Genomic DNA, 13,992 nt, shown 5'->3' on the forward strand with positions numbered 1-13,992 from the left:
TTCAGTAAACAAAATGTCCATGAAAGCCTCTAATAATAATTCCATGTCCCACAATGTAATTTCATTTTTTTAAAGAGTGGAGCCCCTCCACACTGCCACTAGCAAAAGTTCTACAATCACCTCTGCATTGATTAGTTTTTTAATCAATACAGGTCCATCAGGAGATAGAAAATGGATGAAAAATGTAACAAGAATTGAGATTTTAAGGGCAGAGGGTAAAAAATCCTCCACAACTGTTGGACAGGTAGTAAGAGCAGTAGTGGATATCTTGCTGTCTGCAGCAGATCATGCAAGGGTAGGTCACATTAGTAAGTGGGTACCATGCAGTTTGATACTAGTGTTATAACCACCTGCACATCCGTACAAATGCATGTTGGAGCACATCAGGCTACAGTGGGAAAGGCCAGTTGCACCCTTTCTGTACTCCAACGTACTTACATTTAATGCCCGATTTAATAAAAATTATACTCTTCCATTTCTGGCACCCTTTCTAGAATACAAACTAGCAAAATTATGAGAATTTGTTGTGTTCCACCACAAAGATAGGAAAACTTCTGTGTTTTGCAAATGAAATTTAGTATTGAGCACAAGAGGTTTCACCAATTCACATTTGGCATTTTCAGTGGTATTCCTTTCGGTCCTATTCAAAGAAACCATTTCTTCCAGTAAATATTTCTCAGCAGGTAACCTATACTGCAAGTCTACAAAGGCTGAAGTGTTGTTATCATTATAATAAAACAATTTCAGTTAACATCTGAGGAAAATAGCATATTAACAATAATATATGGATTAGTGTTAACACACATGAAACTGATGTCAGTATTATTTTAAGAAACTTGAAATTCAAAATAATTAAATGTCAGAATGGGTGCTACAGCTAACAATTTTTAAGTAAAGCAGAAAACAAAATGCTACTGTACTTACAAACTTTGAGGTGCCACATGCCTCGACACAGGCTACCAATAACCCACAAGTATTTTTGACATCTCATGCCTCACAGGAACTAAACTGGATTGCAATCTGATGATTGCTGCTATCAACATGAAAGATAATATAGTTGTATCCAGTGACCAAATTTCAAAGCCGATACTGAAATTAAGTTCTAAGTTACAAATTCCAGTATTTACATATACATCACTGGTAATCCATTCACGTGTCATAACATTAAACTCAGTGCAAATGTACCTCCATTTTAAGTGAAAGGTCAAGTTTGCCATTCTATGCAAAACACTATTACCTCATACTTCAAGTTTGCCTCTATAGGACTGTGAAACATTTGCTGCTGCTGGAAGACTATCGGAGCCATAACTGGAACAAAGAGCTCCGAGTTACCACCTGCCAATATAAACAAACTTCAATTTTAAACTGAAGGTGAAATATGTCATATGTATTCAAACCACTACCACATTATTCTTCAAGCTTCTCGCATTATGGCTGTGTGATGTCTGCTGCTGCTGACTTCTGGAGCTGTAACAGGAACAAAGAGCTTTGAGTTACCATATGCCAGTTTACTCTTAAGGACTGTAACTGTACCTTCATTTTAAGTGAAAGGTGAAATTTGCCAAATGTGTATCCAAACCACTAGTACCTTATTCTTCAAGTTTCCCATTTTATAACTGTGACATCTGCTGCTGGTGGCGGTTTTCTGGAGCTATAACTGGAACAAAGTTCTATGTGTTACTGACTGCCAAACTACATTACACACTTCAAATGTACCTGCATTTTAAGTGGAAGTTGAATTTCCCACACATGTATCCAAACCACTAGTACCTTATTCTTCAAATTTCCCATTTTATAACTGTGTGACATCTGCTGCTGGTGACTGACTTCTGGAGCTGTAACAGGAACAAAGAGCTTTGAGTTACCATTTGCCAGTTTGCTCTTAAGGACTGTAACTGTACCATCATTTTAAGTGAAAGGTGAAATTTGCCAAATGTGTATCCAAACCACTAGTACCTTATTCTTCAAGTTTCCCATTTTATAACTGTGTGACATCTGCTGCTGGTGACTGACTTCTGGAGCTGTAACAGGAACAAAGAGCTTTGAGTTACCATTTGCCAGTTTGCTCTTAAGGACTGTAACTGTACCATCATTTTAAGTGAAAGGTGAAATTTGCCAAATGTGTATCCAAACCACTAGTACCTTATTCTTCAAGTTTCCCATTTTATAACTGTGTGACATCTGCTGCTGGTGACTGACTTCTGGAGCTGTAACAGGAACAAAGAGCTTTGAGTTACCATTTGCCAGTTTGCTCTTAAGGACTGTAACTGTACCATCATTTTAAGTGAAAGGTGAAATTTGCCAAATGTGTATCCAAACCACTAGTACCTTATTCTTCAAGTTTCCCATTTTATAACTGTGTGACATCTGCTGCTGGTGACTGACTTCTGGAGCTGTAACAGGAACAAAGAGCTTTGAGTTACCACTTGCCAGTTTACTCTTAAGGACTGTAACTGTACCTTCATTTTAAGTGAAAGGTGAAATTTGCCAAATGTGTATCCAAACCATTAGTACCTTATTCTTCAAGTTTCCCATTTTATAACTGTGTGACATCTGCTGCTGGTGACTGACTTCTGGAGCTATAACTGGAACAAAGTGCTCTGACTTACTGACTGACAATATACATTACACTTCAACACAAAACCACTAGTACTCTTTTAATGTAGCATAACAAATATATGCTATGCCGTACAGTTATATCTCCATTTTAAGGGAGAGATTAAATATGCCAAAAATGTACCCAAACTAGAATTACCTTACTGTTATAATATCCCAAGTATTAAACTGAGACTCATCTGCTGGTGTTGGTGTGCCTCTCGAATCCACTACTGAAACAAACATCTAAGATAAGAAAACCATATTTTGCGACCAGTAATCTCTCATTAAATACAATAAATAACACGTACCCTGTAACAGGAAATTCAGGAGTTCATATTTAGAAATATAAGTTTTTCAACTTTGGACGCCTTCAGCCGTGTTCGCCTTTCATTTATAATGATACCAGTTTTAGAAAATATTCTTTCGCACGGCACAGAAGTGGCCACTATATTGAATTTTTCCCTCACCACTTTAGCAATATTTGGGAAAATATATTGATTTTCACGCCACCATGCCAGTGGATCCTCACTTCTACTAATAACTGGGCTGTCCATGTACCTTTGTACTTCCACAATAGCAGCTGACTGAGGAGTGCCCTGGGGCTGTGCTGATTTTACAATTGCATCATAGACACCCCATACTGACAAGGGATCAGTGGTGGTTGAAGTTGACACAGTTTCATGGCTCTGGCCTGTGTTTGTCAGTCTTCTGTCACCCATCTTTTGTGCTACTAGTTCAATAAGCTGTTTCTTTGCATTATCTGCTGCAACTCGGCTTTCAAACACAAGAGATTTAAACCGTGGATCTAGTAGAGTGGCTACTCCTATAGATTTGCTCATCTCTACATTGTGGAAACGGTCCTTCAGGCCTTTTGTTAATTCTTCAATGATAGTCCTTGTCACACTGTTAAATGGCCGTTTCAAAAGTTCTGCACACACTGATAATAATCCCCTTGTCAGAACAATAACCTGAAAATTGGAATAAGTTCAATGTAACACAAACAGTATAGTATCTCAGAAATGATTATGCCATAATACCACAGCTAACATTTTAGCAAGAAAAAAGCTGCTTAACTTACTTGGCTGCCAGTAGGATATGACTCAGCACTAAGCTGTGTTGAAACCTGTGCAAATGGCTTCAACACAGAGCAGAGTTCTGAGCAGATGTTCCATTCCTCGTCGGTAAGTTGTTCAAAATCAACTGTGAATAGTACAAGTGAAGTCTTCACTGCATCTTTAATTTCAACTATTCGCTCCAACATATACAGAGTAGAGTTCCACCTTGTTGGCACCTCCTGCACCAGTTTTTTAACATGACCTGCCCCATTATTTTGTTGGTATGTCAGCAGTCTTTCTGTTGCCTTGCAGCTTCTCTTGAAGAATGCTACAATAGTTTTCACTTTCTGCTGAATTGACACAAAATGTTTTAGTGCATTCTGAACAATAAGATTCAATGTATGTGCATAGCACCCAAAGTGTTTCCACTGTAAAATGGATACTGCATTTTTAATATTTGGTGCATTATCCGTCACAACCAGCAAAACTTTGTCTGTCAGCCTGAAGTTATCTGTCGTGCCTATTAGAGATGCCGACAGATTTGGAGCAGTATGTGCACCAGACAATTGGGAACATCCTAACAACACCGATTGCAAGGTGAAATCTTCAGACACAAAATGCCCTGTCACCGCCATGTAACCTTCATTTGCTGCCGATGTCCAGCAATCTGTGGTCAAACAAACTGTCTTCGCAGCTGACAGTTTGTCTACCACTTTCTCCTTTGCTGCTGTGTATGCTGCTTGCAGCATTACATCTGAAATATGCTTCCTGCTTGGTAACTCATAACCAGGATTAAGGGCCCGCACAAAACCCCGAAACCCCGAATCTTCAACGACTGAAAATGGTTGGAAGTCTTTAGTGAACAGCTGAAGAAGTTGCTCATCTATCTTCTTTTTCTGATTCACTCCGATCCTTTTGGAGAGGTACGATGTCATAGAACTTTGAACACCTTGCTGCATTGAGGGGGCTGGAGCAGCTCGCTCCTCTTCCACACTACTGGTGCCAAGGATCACCTCTACAGGAAGGGATTCACCTAGAGAAAAATAGGTTTCATATCAGCATAAGCACAATAGAAATGATGCCATATTTTTGGTGATATATATTACATTGTTTGCGTACAGTATTCTACATGGTACTTGCAGCTTGAATATTTACTTCATGCAAGTTGACAATTGACTCAGTTTTAGTAATGACTATAGCTTCAAGTTTCTTCTTTAATCCTAGCAACACCAACACATTTTCATTTTCAATAATGTGTATTGGGGGGAAGGGAGGGTACTGTATTTCCACCCTAAAAAATATCTTAATTGTTGTTGACATATCATATTTTAAACTAATACTGATGTATAAGTAGGGCCCTGAACTTCAAAATATTCAATATGACTGTCACTGTGGAAAGTCACATGTACTATTAATGTGTCAAATTTTTGGGTTAAGTTTCACCACAAAATTTAAAACATTTATGGAATTCAGTTGAAGACTCCATTAAAAACAATTATCCTTTTCAATATTTTAAAATATGAAACGGTATCTAATTCTCTCTCCTCCCCCCCCCCCCCCCCCCCACCACGGGCATCGTCAGGGTTACAAACAAATGATACACAGGAATGAGCACTGATACAATCCGCTATCCGATTAGTTACTAATAATTGCGAGACGACAGTTCATATATCACACAGTGGAATTTTATTAGCACTATCGTTATTACACCTGTAACAATAACTTCGAATTAAATAATTAAGTATTCCGGCACCATATGCAACATAATTTAATGTTTGAAAATGTCAAGGCAAACAGGTGCGGTGGTATCGACAGCTTAAGTAGTCACGACAAATGAAAACTTGCGTGTAAAAATGCACAAAGCACCACACTGTATAGCATGCTCTTATCTTAAAAAAATTAATAAAATAAAAAAATAAATGATTATGCATGCACTGAAATAACCGTAATTGCAATAAATATATTTTTTCATTACTCACCCAAATCTAGCTCCGAAGGTCTTTGTGAAGAGAAATCCACAATTAAATGTGATTTCTGGAGATGTTTCTTTAAATTCGTCGTCGTCGATTTGTACGATAATTTCTTACCGCACAAAGTACATTTCGCAAACTCTCGATCAAGAATTTCGAAATATGACCACATTTCGCTTGTCCTCGACCTCTTCATGTTGGCAACTATTGGTAGTAAGCAACAACACAAAGAAAAACAAGAACGCGGAACGAAAGTCAATACCCTCTAACGCAACCAAAGGCCGGAAAGAGAGTGACACCTGTTCCAGTGTTCCGGAACACCAAGAATTGCAGAGAAATGAGACAATAGATTCCCGTTATTTGCCATCCCCTCTCCCCGATGGCCCAGTACGAAAATATTTGTTCGCTCCAGTTACTACCCTCTCTGGAAATATCACCGGGATCTACGACCTTTAACTGAAGTCACCGAGTCAGGAACGTCTAGACACACAGTTATTCCGTTACCAACTTCCAGGTTATCTGTGGTGGTAGCCCGATAACTGCCAGAGAACTAGAACTGCGAGCCAATAACGATAACGTCGATAACTGTCAGAGCAGAGGAGAATACCGATCTCTGACAGTTATTTCCATAGTCGCTCGAATTCCTTAGTAACTCTCCTTGTACTACCCCTCCAAGCTAAATTAACACGTAAGGCGGTGGCTCAAGGTATCGACTGTACTTGTTAATGCCTGTACTGCAGCTCCTATCAGCCACGGCTCGGACATTAACTTTATTTAATTGTTTATACTAAAAGTAACGAAGGCCCACGAAATAGTACACAGTTCCTATCAACAGATGGCGCGCAGTCTCACAGTTATTCCCATGGTCTATAGAACGCCTTCCAAATGCGCAGTACGATCTTCGGTCAACAGATGGCGCGAGGCACTGTTGACACTAAACAGTTATTGAAATAACTGCCAGAATCAGAGGAACGGTTATCGCAGTAACCGTTACTTCTCAGTAACCGGTTATTTCTATCAGTTACGTTATTTTTTGCCCACCTCTAGTGTCCAACGTACGCGCTGGCGCCGCCCGGTCCCACGCTGTTTTAGCGGCAAATGGGCTGAGCTCTGATTGGGCAGTTCATAAGAAAGTGCGGGAAACGCTGAGGGTCAATGCCCGCTGTTTGAACAGAGAAATTTTTGGATAGGTGGAGAAACTGTATCACTCCGCGAGGGAGATGTGGGAAGCCTTTGCAGCGTCAGGACTGGCTGATTAGAGTTTGGCGGCAAGATTGTCGCAAGAGCATCGTGCAGAGCGAGTGAGGAGAGCGTCTTGTGCCGTGAAAGCGGACAGTCGCAAAGTTCGATAGCTCTGAGATAGGGACTTAGATTTTGAATACTGTGCTGTATGATCTAGAGTCTGCAGCTACAGTAGGACATCAGCGTCCACGATAGGCATTGCATTGACTACTAGTATAATTGCAGTTGATTCCGCCTTATAGGCTGGCAGTCAACACTGAACGTAGTCAACCAGTGCACAGAGCTATCATACTGGTATTGCACGTTAGTTCAAGGCACACTGGGCTGCACATTAAAGGTTGTTGAGCCAGTCTTGAAAGCGTTGTATACCATTTAGAGGAAATATAGGGCTTGTGGTATTAGCAGTTTCTGAGTAGTTTATTCTGTTCAAGATATTTGAGAGACTTATCTTAATTCACCGACTTCACAGCTGCAGTCATCACCCCAGCAGAATCGACGGAGTGAGCACACTGGTAGACGATATTGTAAAACTTGCAGCAGCAGCAGTAAAGTTCAGAAATAGTTGCTGGATCGTGTTCTTGCCATCCACTGAGATCGGTGCAGTTTTGATTACGATTCGTTATTCGTTATTTGTCTTTTTGCATGTTGTTTGGTTTGTTTCTTGGTGGTGGTGTCCAAAGTACGTATTATTTGACACAAAAGAGATTATAGGAACGCAGTCAGATCGCATTTATCATTTGCTTATCCAGGGGCATAGTTAAATCTAACTTCGCATCAACTTAACATTAAGAGCTGAGAGCCAATCTTACCAGTGCAGTATATCAAGAACAGTGTACTATTTGTTTAATTTGTTTTCATTTATGATTTGTTCAATATGATCTAATTTCTATCGTGAGATAATTTACAATAAATACAAGTTATTTACAATATCGCTTTTGATTCAGTAGTAAGTGGTAGTTAGCTGTCACTGTCACATTAATATATTTTATTCATGTTTAATAACGGCCAGCACACCAATGAGAAGCCCTCCACCATTGTCGATGCTCCAGTAGTAAAGATGATCAAGACATTGCTGAAGACGCCAGTCTGTGAGACAGGCCTGTTGAGAACAGCAATAGATGGCAAAATCGGCAACAAAGAGGGAGCCAGATATGCCCAGTGGGAGACAGAAAAATGGTTCAAATGGCTCTGAGCACTATGGGACTTAACATCTGATCATCAGTCCCCTGGAACTAGAACTACTTAAACCTAACTAACCTAAGGACAACACACACATCCATGCCCGAGGCAGGATTCGAACCTGCGACCGTAGCGGTCACGCGGTTCCAGACTGAAGCGCCTAGAACCGCACGGCCACACCGCCCGGCCTGGGAGACAGACCAATATAGGGTTAATGTGGATAGGAAAAAGGACGCTCAGGATGGAACCCTGTGGCACATCGGTTTCTTGGATAAAGGTGTCTGACAAGGCAGAACCCACACATACACCTTGAAAACTCTGTGTTTTAAAAGTTCCTGTAGGAAACAGGGCACACAGCCATGGAAGTCCCACGTGTAAATAGCATGGAGGATACCAGTTCTTCAGCATGTGTCGTAGGCCTTCACCACATTGAAAAATACGGCCACAGTCTGGGATTTCTGCATAAAACTATTCATAACATGAGTGGACAAAGTAACGAGATGGTCAACTGCAGAACGGCGCACTAAAAGTCCACACTCTGCAGTCGTTAGTAAATTGCGAAACACAAGCCACCATACCAGCTGGGCATGAATCATACGTTCCATTAACTTCCAAACACAGCTGGTGAGAGAGATGTGGAAGTAGCTACCAGAAAGGTTTTAGTCCTTACCGGACTTAGGTATGGGTATGGCGGTGGCTTCACGCCACCGTCCGGGAAATATGCCCTCTGGCTAGACGCGGTTGTGCATATTAAGCAGAAAGTGCTTGCATGCAAGAGAAAGGTGCTGCAACATCTGATTAAGGACAACGTCTGGCCCTATGGCGGAGGATCGGGATAAAATGACAACATGATCTAGGTCCCTCGTAGTAAAGGCGGCATTGTAGGACTCTGAGAAGACAAGGGTATCGCCCGAGCCTCCTCCGCTCGCTTCCGATGGAGGAATGCAGGGTGATAGTGGGAAGAGCTCGAAATTTCTGCAAAATGGCGGTCCAATGTGATAGAGATAGCAATAGTGTCCGTGATGACACCGTCTGCTACTGTAAGGCCACAAATTAGCGAATGTATCTTGGTCCCAGAGAGCCATCGGAGGTTGGCTCATACGATAGAGGAAGGTGTGGAACTTAACAGAACTGGTGAACGAAATCCAGCCAGCTTTTTTGGTATCCGCTTAAAGTGAATGCAGTTTGCCATCGTAGTATAGCGATTAAGAACGCAGAGAGCACGTCTCCGCGTGCAAAGTGCGTTCCGGCATGCCTGAGTCCACCAAGGGACTGTGACATGGCGTGGTAAAGAAGTGCAAGGAAAGGAATGTTCTGCAGCAGTAAGGATAACGTTTGTGACATGTTCCACGTGGTCTTCATAACTGCGGAAATCTTGTTCTTCGCCAGCTTTAATTAAGCTGCCATTTGGGTATGTACAGATGTGGCGTAGAAGTCAGCAATCAGTTGGTATTTGGGAAATGGTGGCTTGAGTATGTGTCAGAGAACAGACCACTCAAGACAATGGGCAAGCAGAACAGTGCAGAAGGATAGATCTAAATCTGAATAGGTGTGCGAGGAAAAATGGTTCAAATGGCTCTGAGCACTATGGGACTTAACATCTATGGTCATCAGTCCCCCAGAACTTAGAACTACTTAAACCTAACTAACCTAAGGACATCACACAACACCCAGCCATCACGAGGCAGAGAAAATCCCTGACCCCGCTGGGAATCGAACCCAGGAACCCGGGCATGGGAAGCGAGAACGCTACCGCACGACCACGAGATGCGGGCAGGTGTGCGAGGAGTCCAAGGAATGTCGGTGCTGGGTGCTCCCATGTTAAGGCAGTAGAGGTTAAGATCAGCCAAGATGGCACCTCTGACGGGTTCTGCGAGAATCTGAAAGGGGACGGTACACATTAAAGTCACTGAGCAGCAGAAATGGGTGATGCAGCTGCCTAATAAGCTGGAGGAAGTCTGCCCTGGTGACATCGAATGACGGAGTGATGTAAACAGTACAAAGGGAAAACGTCAGGTGAGGAAGGGAAAGGAGAACTGCAACAGCTTGAAGATGGGTAGGGACATGGGTTGACTATGAACGCCATTCCATATGAGCATCATTACTCCCCCATGAGATGGAATGCTAACCACAGGGAGGAGGGAGGGGCGGGGGAGGGTCAAAATGGACTGGCGAGAAATGCAGGAGTCAAAGTGATCGTCAGGATGCCATTTTGTTTCCTATGGGAGAGTACAAGGGGATGCTACGACTCTTAATACAACCATGAATTTTCTTTGTTGGATCGAAGGCTATAAACGTTCTATTGGAGGAGAGTCATAAGGAAAAAATTAAGGGATGTCACCTTGGTGGCTGTGGAGTGCCAGCCTGCAATGTCTCGCTGCTACAGGGCACAGAGGTAGGATAATCCTGCTCCATAAGGTCTTTAGAAGCATTGGCTTTCTTGTGCTGTCAGTCGGTGAACCAACACAGAAACGGTTCTGGTCTGCACCGACGACACAGAGGCCGGGCGGTCGAAGGTATCACATGGTGACATGAAGAGGATCTTCGAGATGGCGAAGGAGGAGATAGTTTACCTTTGACTTCTTCGAGATCCATTACAGTTAGCAGGTGAAGACTCAGGTGTAGGTTGGTTGGTATAGGAAGTCTTCACGGTAGTACTTCTATCCTTTCCTGCCTACCAGTTGTGTAGCTTGTGGCTTCGCCCCTTGAGGCGAGAGTTTGCGGCTTGTTGCAAAGCTGGACGGGAGGATGGCGATGCTATCTTGACCCTGGGCGAATTCACAACCTCTGAGCTGAATTTGAGGTCACATGTCTGCATGGCCATGTCCTTCATGGGGCGAGGGTTAACAAGAACAGAACTAAAGGTACCAGACGGTAAAATGCAGGGTTTGCGACTAGCCAGTAACTTGCAAGGGACTGGATAAGGCACCTTTCCCTTTACCCAGATCTCTTGAATGGCCCACTCATCAAGATACGCTGGACAGTCCCGAGAGGAGGCGGCATGGCCGCCATTGCAGTTGATACAGCGGGGAGAAGGAGGCTGACAATCGCCCTTGTGTTCATGTCTACTACAGATTACACTTTTGGCCCCGTTCGATAATACATATGTTTGAAATGACGGCACTGGTAGCTGCACGTTGGGGTCACACTGTACAGTCGGACTGCTTTGATCTTTGATGTATGCACCACACCATCACAGGTGAGAAAAGGAGTGCATATATGTACTAAGGAGGAATCTACCTTCATCACCTGATAGGCGGCAATGACACCCTGATCAGATAGGTATGACTGGATTTCAGCCTTGGTCAGACTGTCGAGCAGCCTGGTGTAAATAAACCCACGGGAAGCATTCAGCGTTCTATAGGCCCCGACATGAAGAGGATAGCCATAGAGAAGCAAAGCGGCAATCAGTTTTTGTGCTTGAGAATCAGAAGTAATCTCCAACGCAAAGTACCATTCTGTAAACGAGAGCGCGATTTCACATGGCCAGAATTGCATCAAATCTTTCTGAATAATAGATGGAGTTATTGTGAAGGTTCAAATGGTTCAAATGGCTCTGAGCACTATGGGACTTAACATCTTAGGTCATCAGTCCCCTAGAACTTAGAACTACTTAAACCTAACTAACCTAAGAACATCACACACATCCATGCCCGAGGCAGGATTCGAACCTGCGATCGTAGCGGTCACGCGGTTCCAAACTGACGCGCTTAGAACCGCATGGCCACACCGGCCGGCTTATTGTGAAGGACTGACCATCTTGAGTACTTGAAGTCACGAGAAGGGTCTTTGAATCTATAGTCTCATTCCGTTTACGTTTCACAGACGTGGATTGTGAAGATGATTCGCTCACTGCGAGAAAATCCCCATGATTGCCAGCATCTTCGATGGCGTGCTCCTAACTCGGGGGCCCTCTTCACAAGTGGGGCGCACCCACCTTATTATTCACACTTCAGGTTACACCTCCTGAACATCTGACAGAGGGACCAGTCGTCAATTTGGGAAGGTAGCAGCTCAAGCAGTCACCCCTCCCTTTGCCTGGTCTGTACCAGAGGGACATGTGAACCCTACCTGTTGACCTTGGGCTGGGAATTACGCGTTACCCAGTCACCTGTTAAATGTCAGATGCGTGGGCCTGCTTTCAGGAGGATATGGGGAGGAAGAAGACAAAAGAGGAACCTCAAACACCAGAGCACAGGAAGGATAGGAGAAGGTAAACAAAGAAAGAGAAAGGGAACAGAAAACAGTGGTGAGACACTTTATGTCAGTGACAGCCAATGCGGAACATTCCCAGTAACACCACAGACATGTTCCAAAGGGAGAGGGGAAAAGAATAGCAAGAAGATAGACATGCAGCACGGAAGGGAAAAGATGCTGCAAAGGCCAGGGCCCCATGGTAGCCAAGCACGAACCTGCCCTCTGAAGGGAGGGGGAGGAGGGGATGACTAGTGTGTATGCTCAACAGGGTTTGATCCTCTTGCAGGAATACAATACTTGCTATGACGTAGTAGGTGAATAGACAGTGGACACTAGCATCGTGTGACAAGTTAAGAATTTCGGTCAAAGGTGGATCGTATCTTTATATTAAAGGCAGATAAGGCAACCACTCAGTTTTAATGGACTATCTGGATTCGACTCCTGATCGGAAAAAAAAAATCAGCTTTTATCACCTAACTACGATGAGGCCGAAGGTAGACGGCGTCGGTCAACAGTGTTGAGTCTGTTGCGTTCGACATGTCTGACACACACACACACACACTGGTCATATGAACCTACGTCTGGAAAGGCATCGATGTCATGGTAGATGGCGCTAATGAATGATAGTTTCTGGACCACTTACTTCATGTATTCCTTGTTTGAATGATTAATCTACATAATCGTTATCTGTAGGATACATACGTACATTCCTTGGGGAATATTGAGGTGTCTAGGCGTCTCATCAGTATCAGTTCAGCATCAGTGTGTGGGCAAGGACTCGTGGCAACCACGTACTTTGGCTATTATACACCTCAACGCCTGGACGGAGGACCATACCGTGATTCCTGCGGAATACACTGCCTGGGCTCCTTCATAATGTGCCTTTTGCAATACGGCGGGTTATGTGGTTTCTGCACACGGAGAACTACCCTATTTCCGCATTTCACATCATCATCTCTGGACCTTGGATAGGAGGCAGAGAGCCTAAAGGATGGCCTATTTGATCTCTTTAATGTTTCGGTTTCTACGTATGGGGGCCTCTGAAAAGCTTTGCTCATGCTGAACCAGTTCCTGCTGTGCATGCCCTTGAACAGCATATTCACGACGCCTTTGACGCTGTCCGGAGAGAGGCCGGGACATGCAAAAGGATGGGACAATGCGTGATGCGTATGTGATAGGCAATAAGCGCTTGTATCTTAGGACGACATCGACCAACAGGTCTTAGGGGAAGGGTCTGGGAAAATTATTGAATATCGTTATTTATCAAGCACTATTAAAAGAATTTGTTAACCCATTATTTGTTTTCCTCAACAGCAACGAGGTACAAAGCTTAACTTAAAAAACACATTAAATATTAAACTTGAGCTTGCAGCCTTAAGAAAAGGCACTAAACATATAATGGCAGGTGTGAAACAGTTTATATGTTCCTTGAAGTTTCTTAAAAGAATTTCAGTTCATCAAAACATTAAAATACAAATAATTTACACTGAAAGTCATGCTGAGGCACACCATAATCTGGAAATTACAGTAGAGTAATAGAGCTGACCCGTATCAGGTCAGGGGACAAACACACAGACGACCCAATAGGTCAAATACGTATACATCAGGGCCCAAACCTCCAGTGATAAATCGATAGAGGATAGGTAGTCCACTACGAAACATGCAGCGAAGGTCTCTTAAGCAGTTAACATGTTAAATAAAACCAAAGTCAATCACTAATATTATGATTAAAGCGGCACTGAATGTTAACT

The 13,992-nt window shown here is 43.0% G+C and overlaps 1 protein-coding gene and 1 long non-coding RNA gene across 6 annotated transcripts; both read right to left on the reverse strand.

Moving 5' to 3' along the window:
* Positions 1-786: 786 nt before the first annotated feature.
* On the reverse strand, positions 787-2,930 carry LOC124622208. 5 transcript variants are annotated; one of them, XR_006980607.1, is made up of 8 exons: positions 2,907-2,928; positions 2,756-2,828; positions 2,515-2,585; positions 2,329-2,393; positions 2,143-2,207; positions 1,957-2,021; positions 1,589-1,657; positions 787-1,467 (listed from the first exon to the last, which is right to left on the reverse strand). It is a non-coding gene; the product is annotated as an uncharacterized LOC124622208 (long non-coding RNA). The 5 variants fall into 5 exon arrangements; XR_006980606.1 differs by lacking the exon at positions 2,329-2,393; XR_006980605.1 differs by lacking the exons at positions 1,957-2,021; positions 2,143-2,207; positions 2,329-2,393 and having other exon boundaries at positions 787-1,308; positions 1,404-1,467.
* Positions 2,931-2,952: 22 nt separating this feature from the next.
* On the reverse strand, positions 2,953-6,033 carry LOC124622879 (zinc finger BED domain-containing protein 4-like). Its single transcript, XM_047148671.1, has 5 exons — positions 5,633-6,033; positions 4,097-4,686; positions 3,677-3,970; positions 3,066-3,566; positions 2,953-2,982 (listed from the first exon to the last, which is right to left on the reverse strand). Exons 1-5 carry the CDS (start codon positions 5,817-5,819, stop codon positions 2,953-2,955), a joined length of 1,602 nt encoding a protein of 533 aa, XP_047004627.1. The 5' UTR covers positions 5,820-6,033.
* Positions 6,034-13,992: the final 7,959 nt, after the last annotated feature.

The sequence above is a fragment of the Schistocerca americana genome, chromosome 7 (genome assembly GCF_021461395.2).
Source record: "Schistocerca americana isolate TAMUIC-IGC-003095 chromosome 7, iqSchAmer2.1, whole genome shotgun sequence".
Taxonomy (NCBI): Eukaryota; Metazoa; Arthropoda; class Insecta; order Orthoptera; family Acrididae; genus Schistocerca; species Schistocerca americana.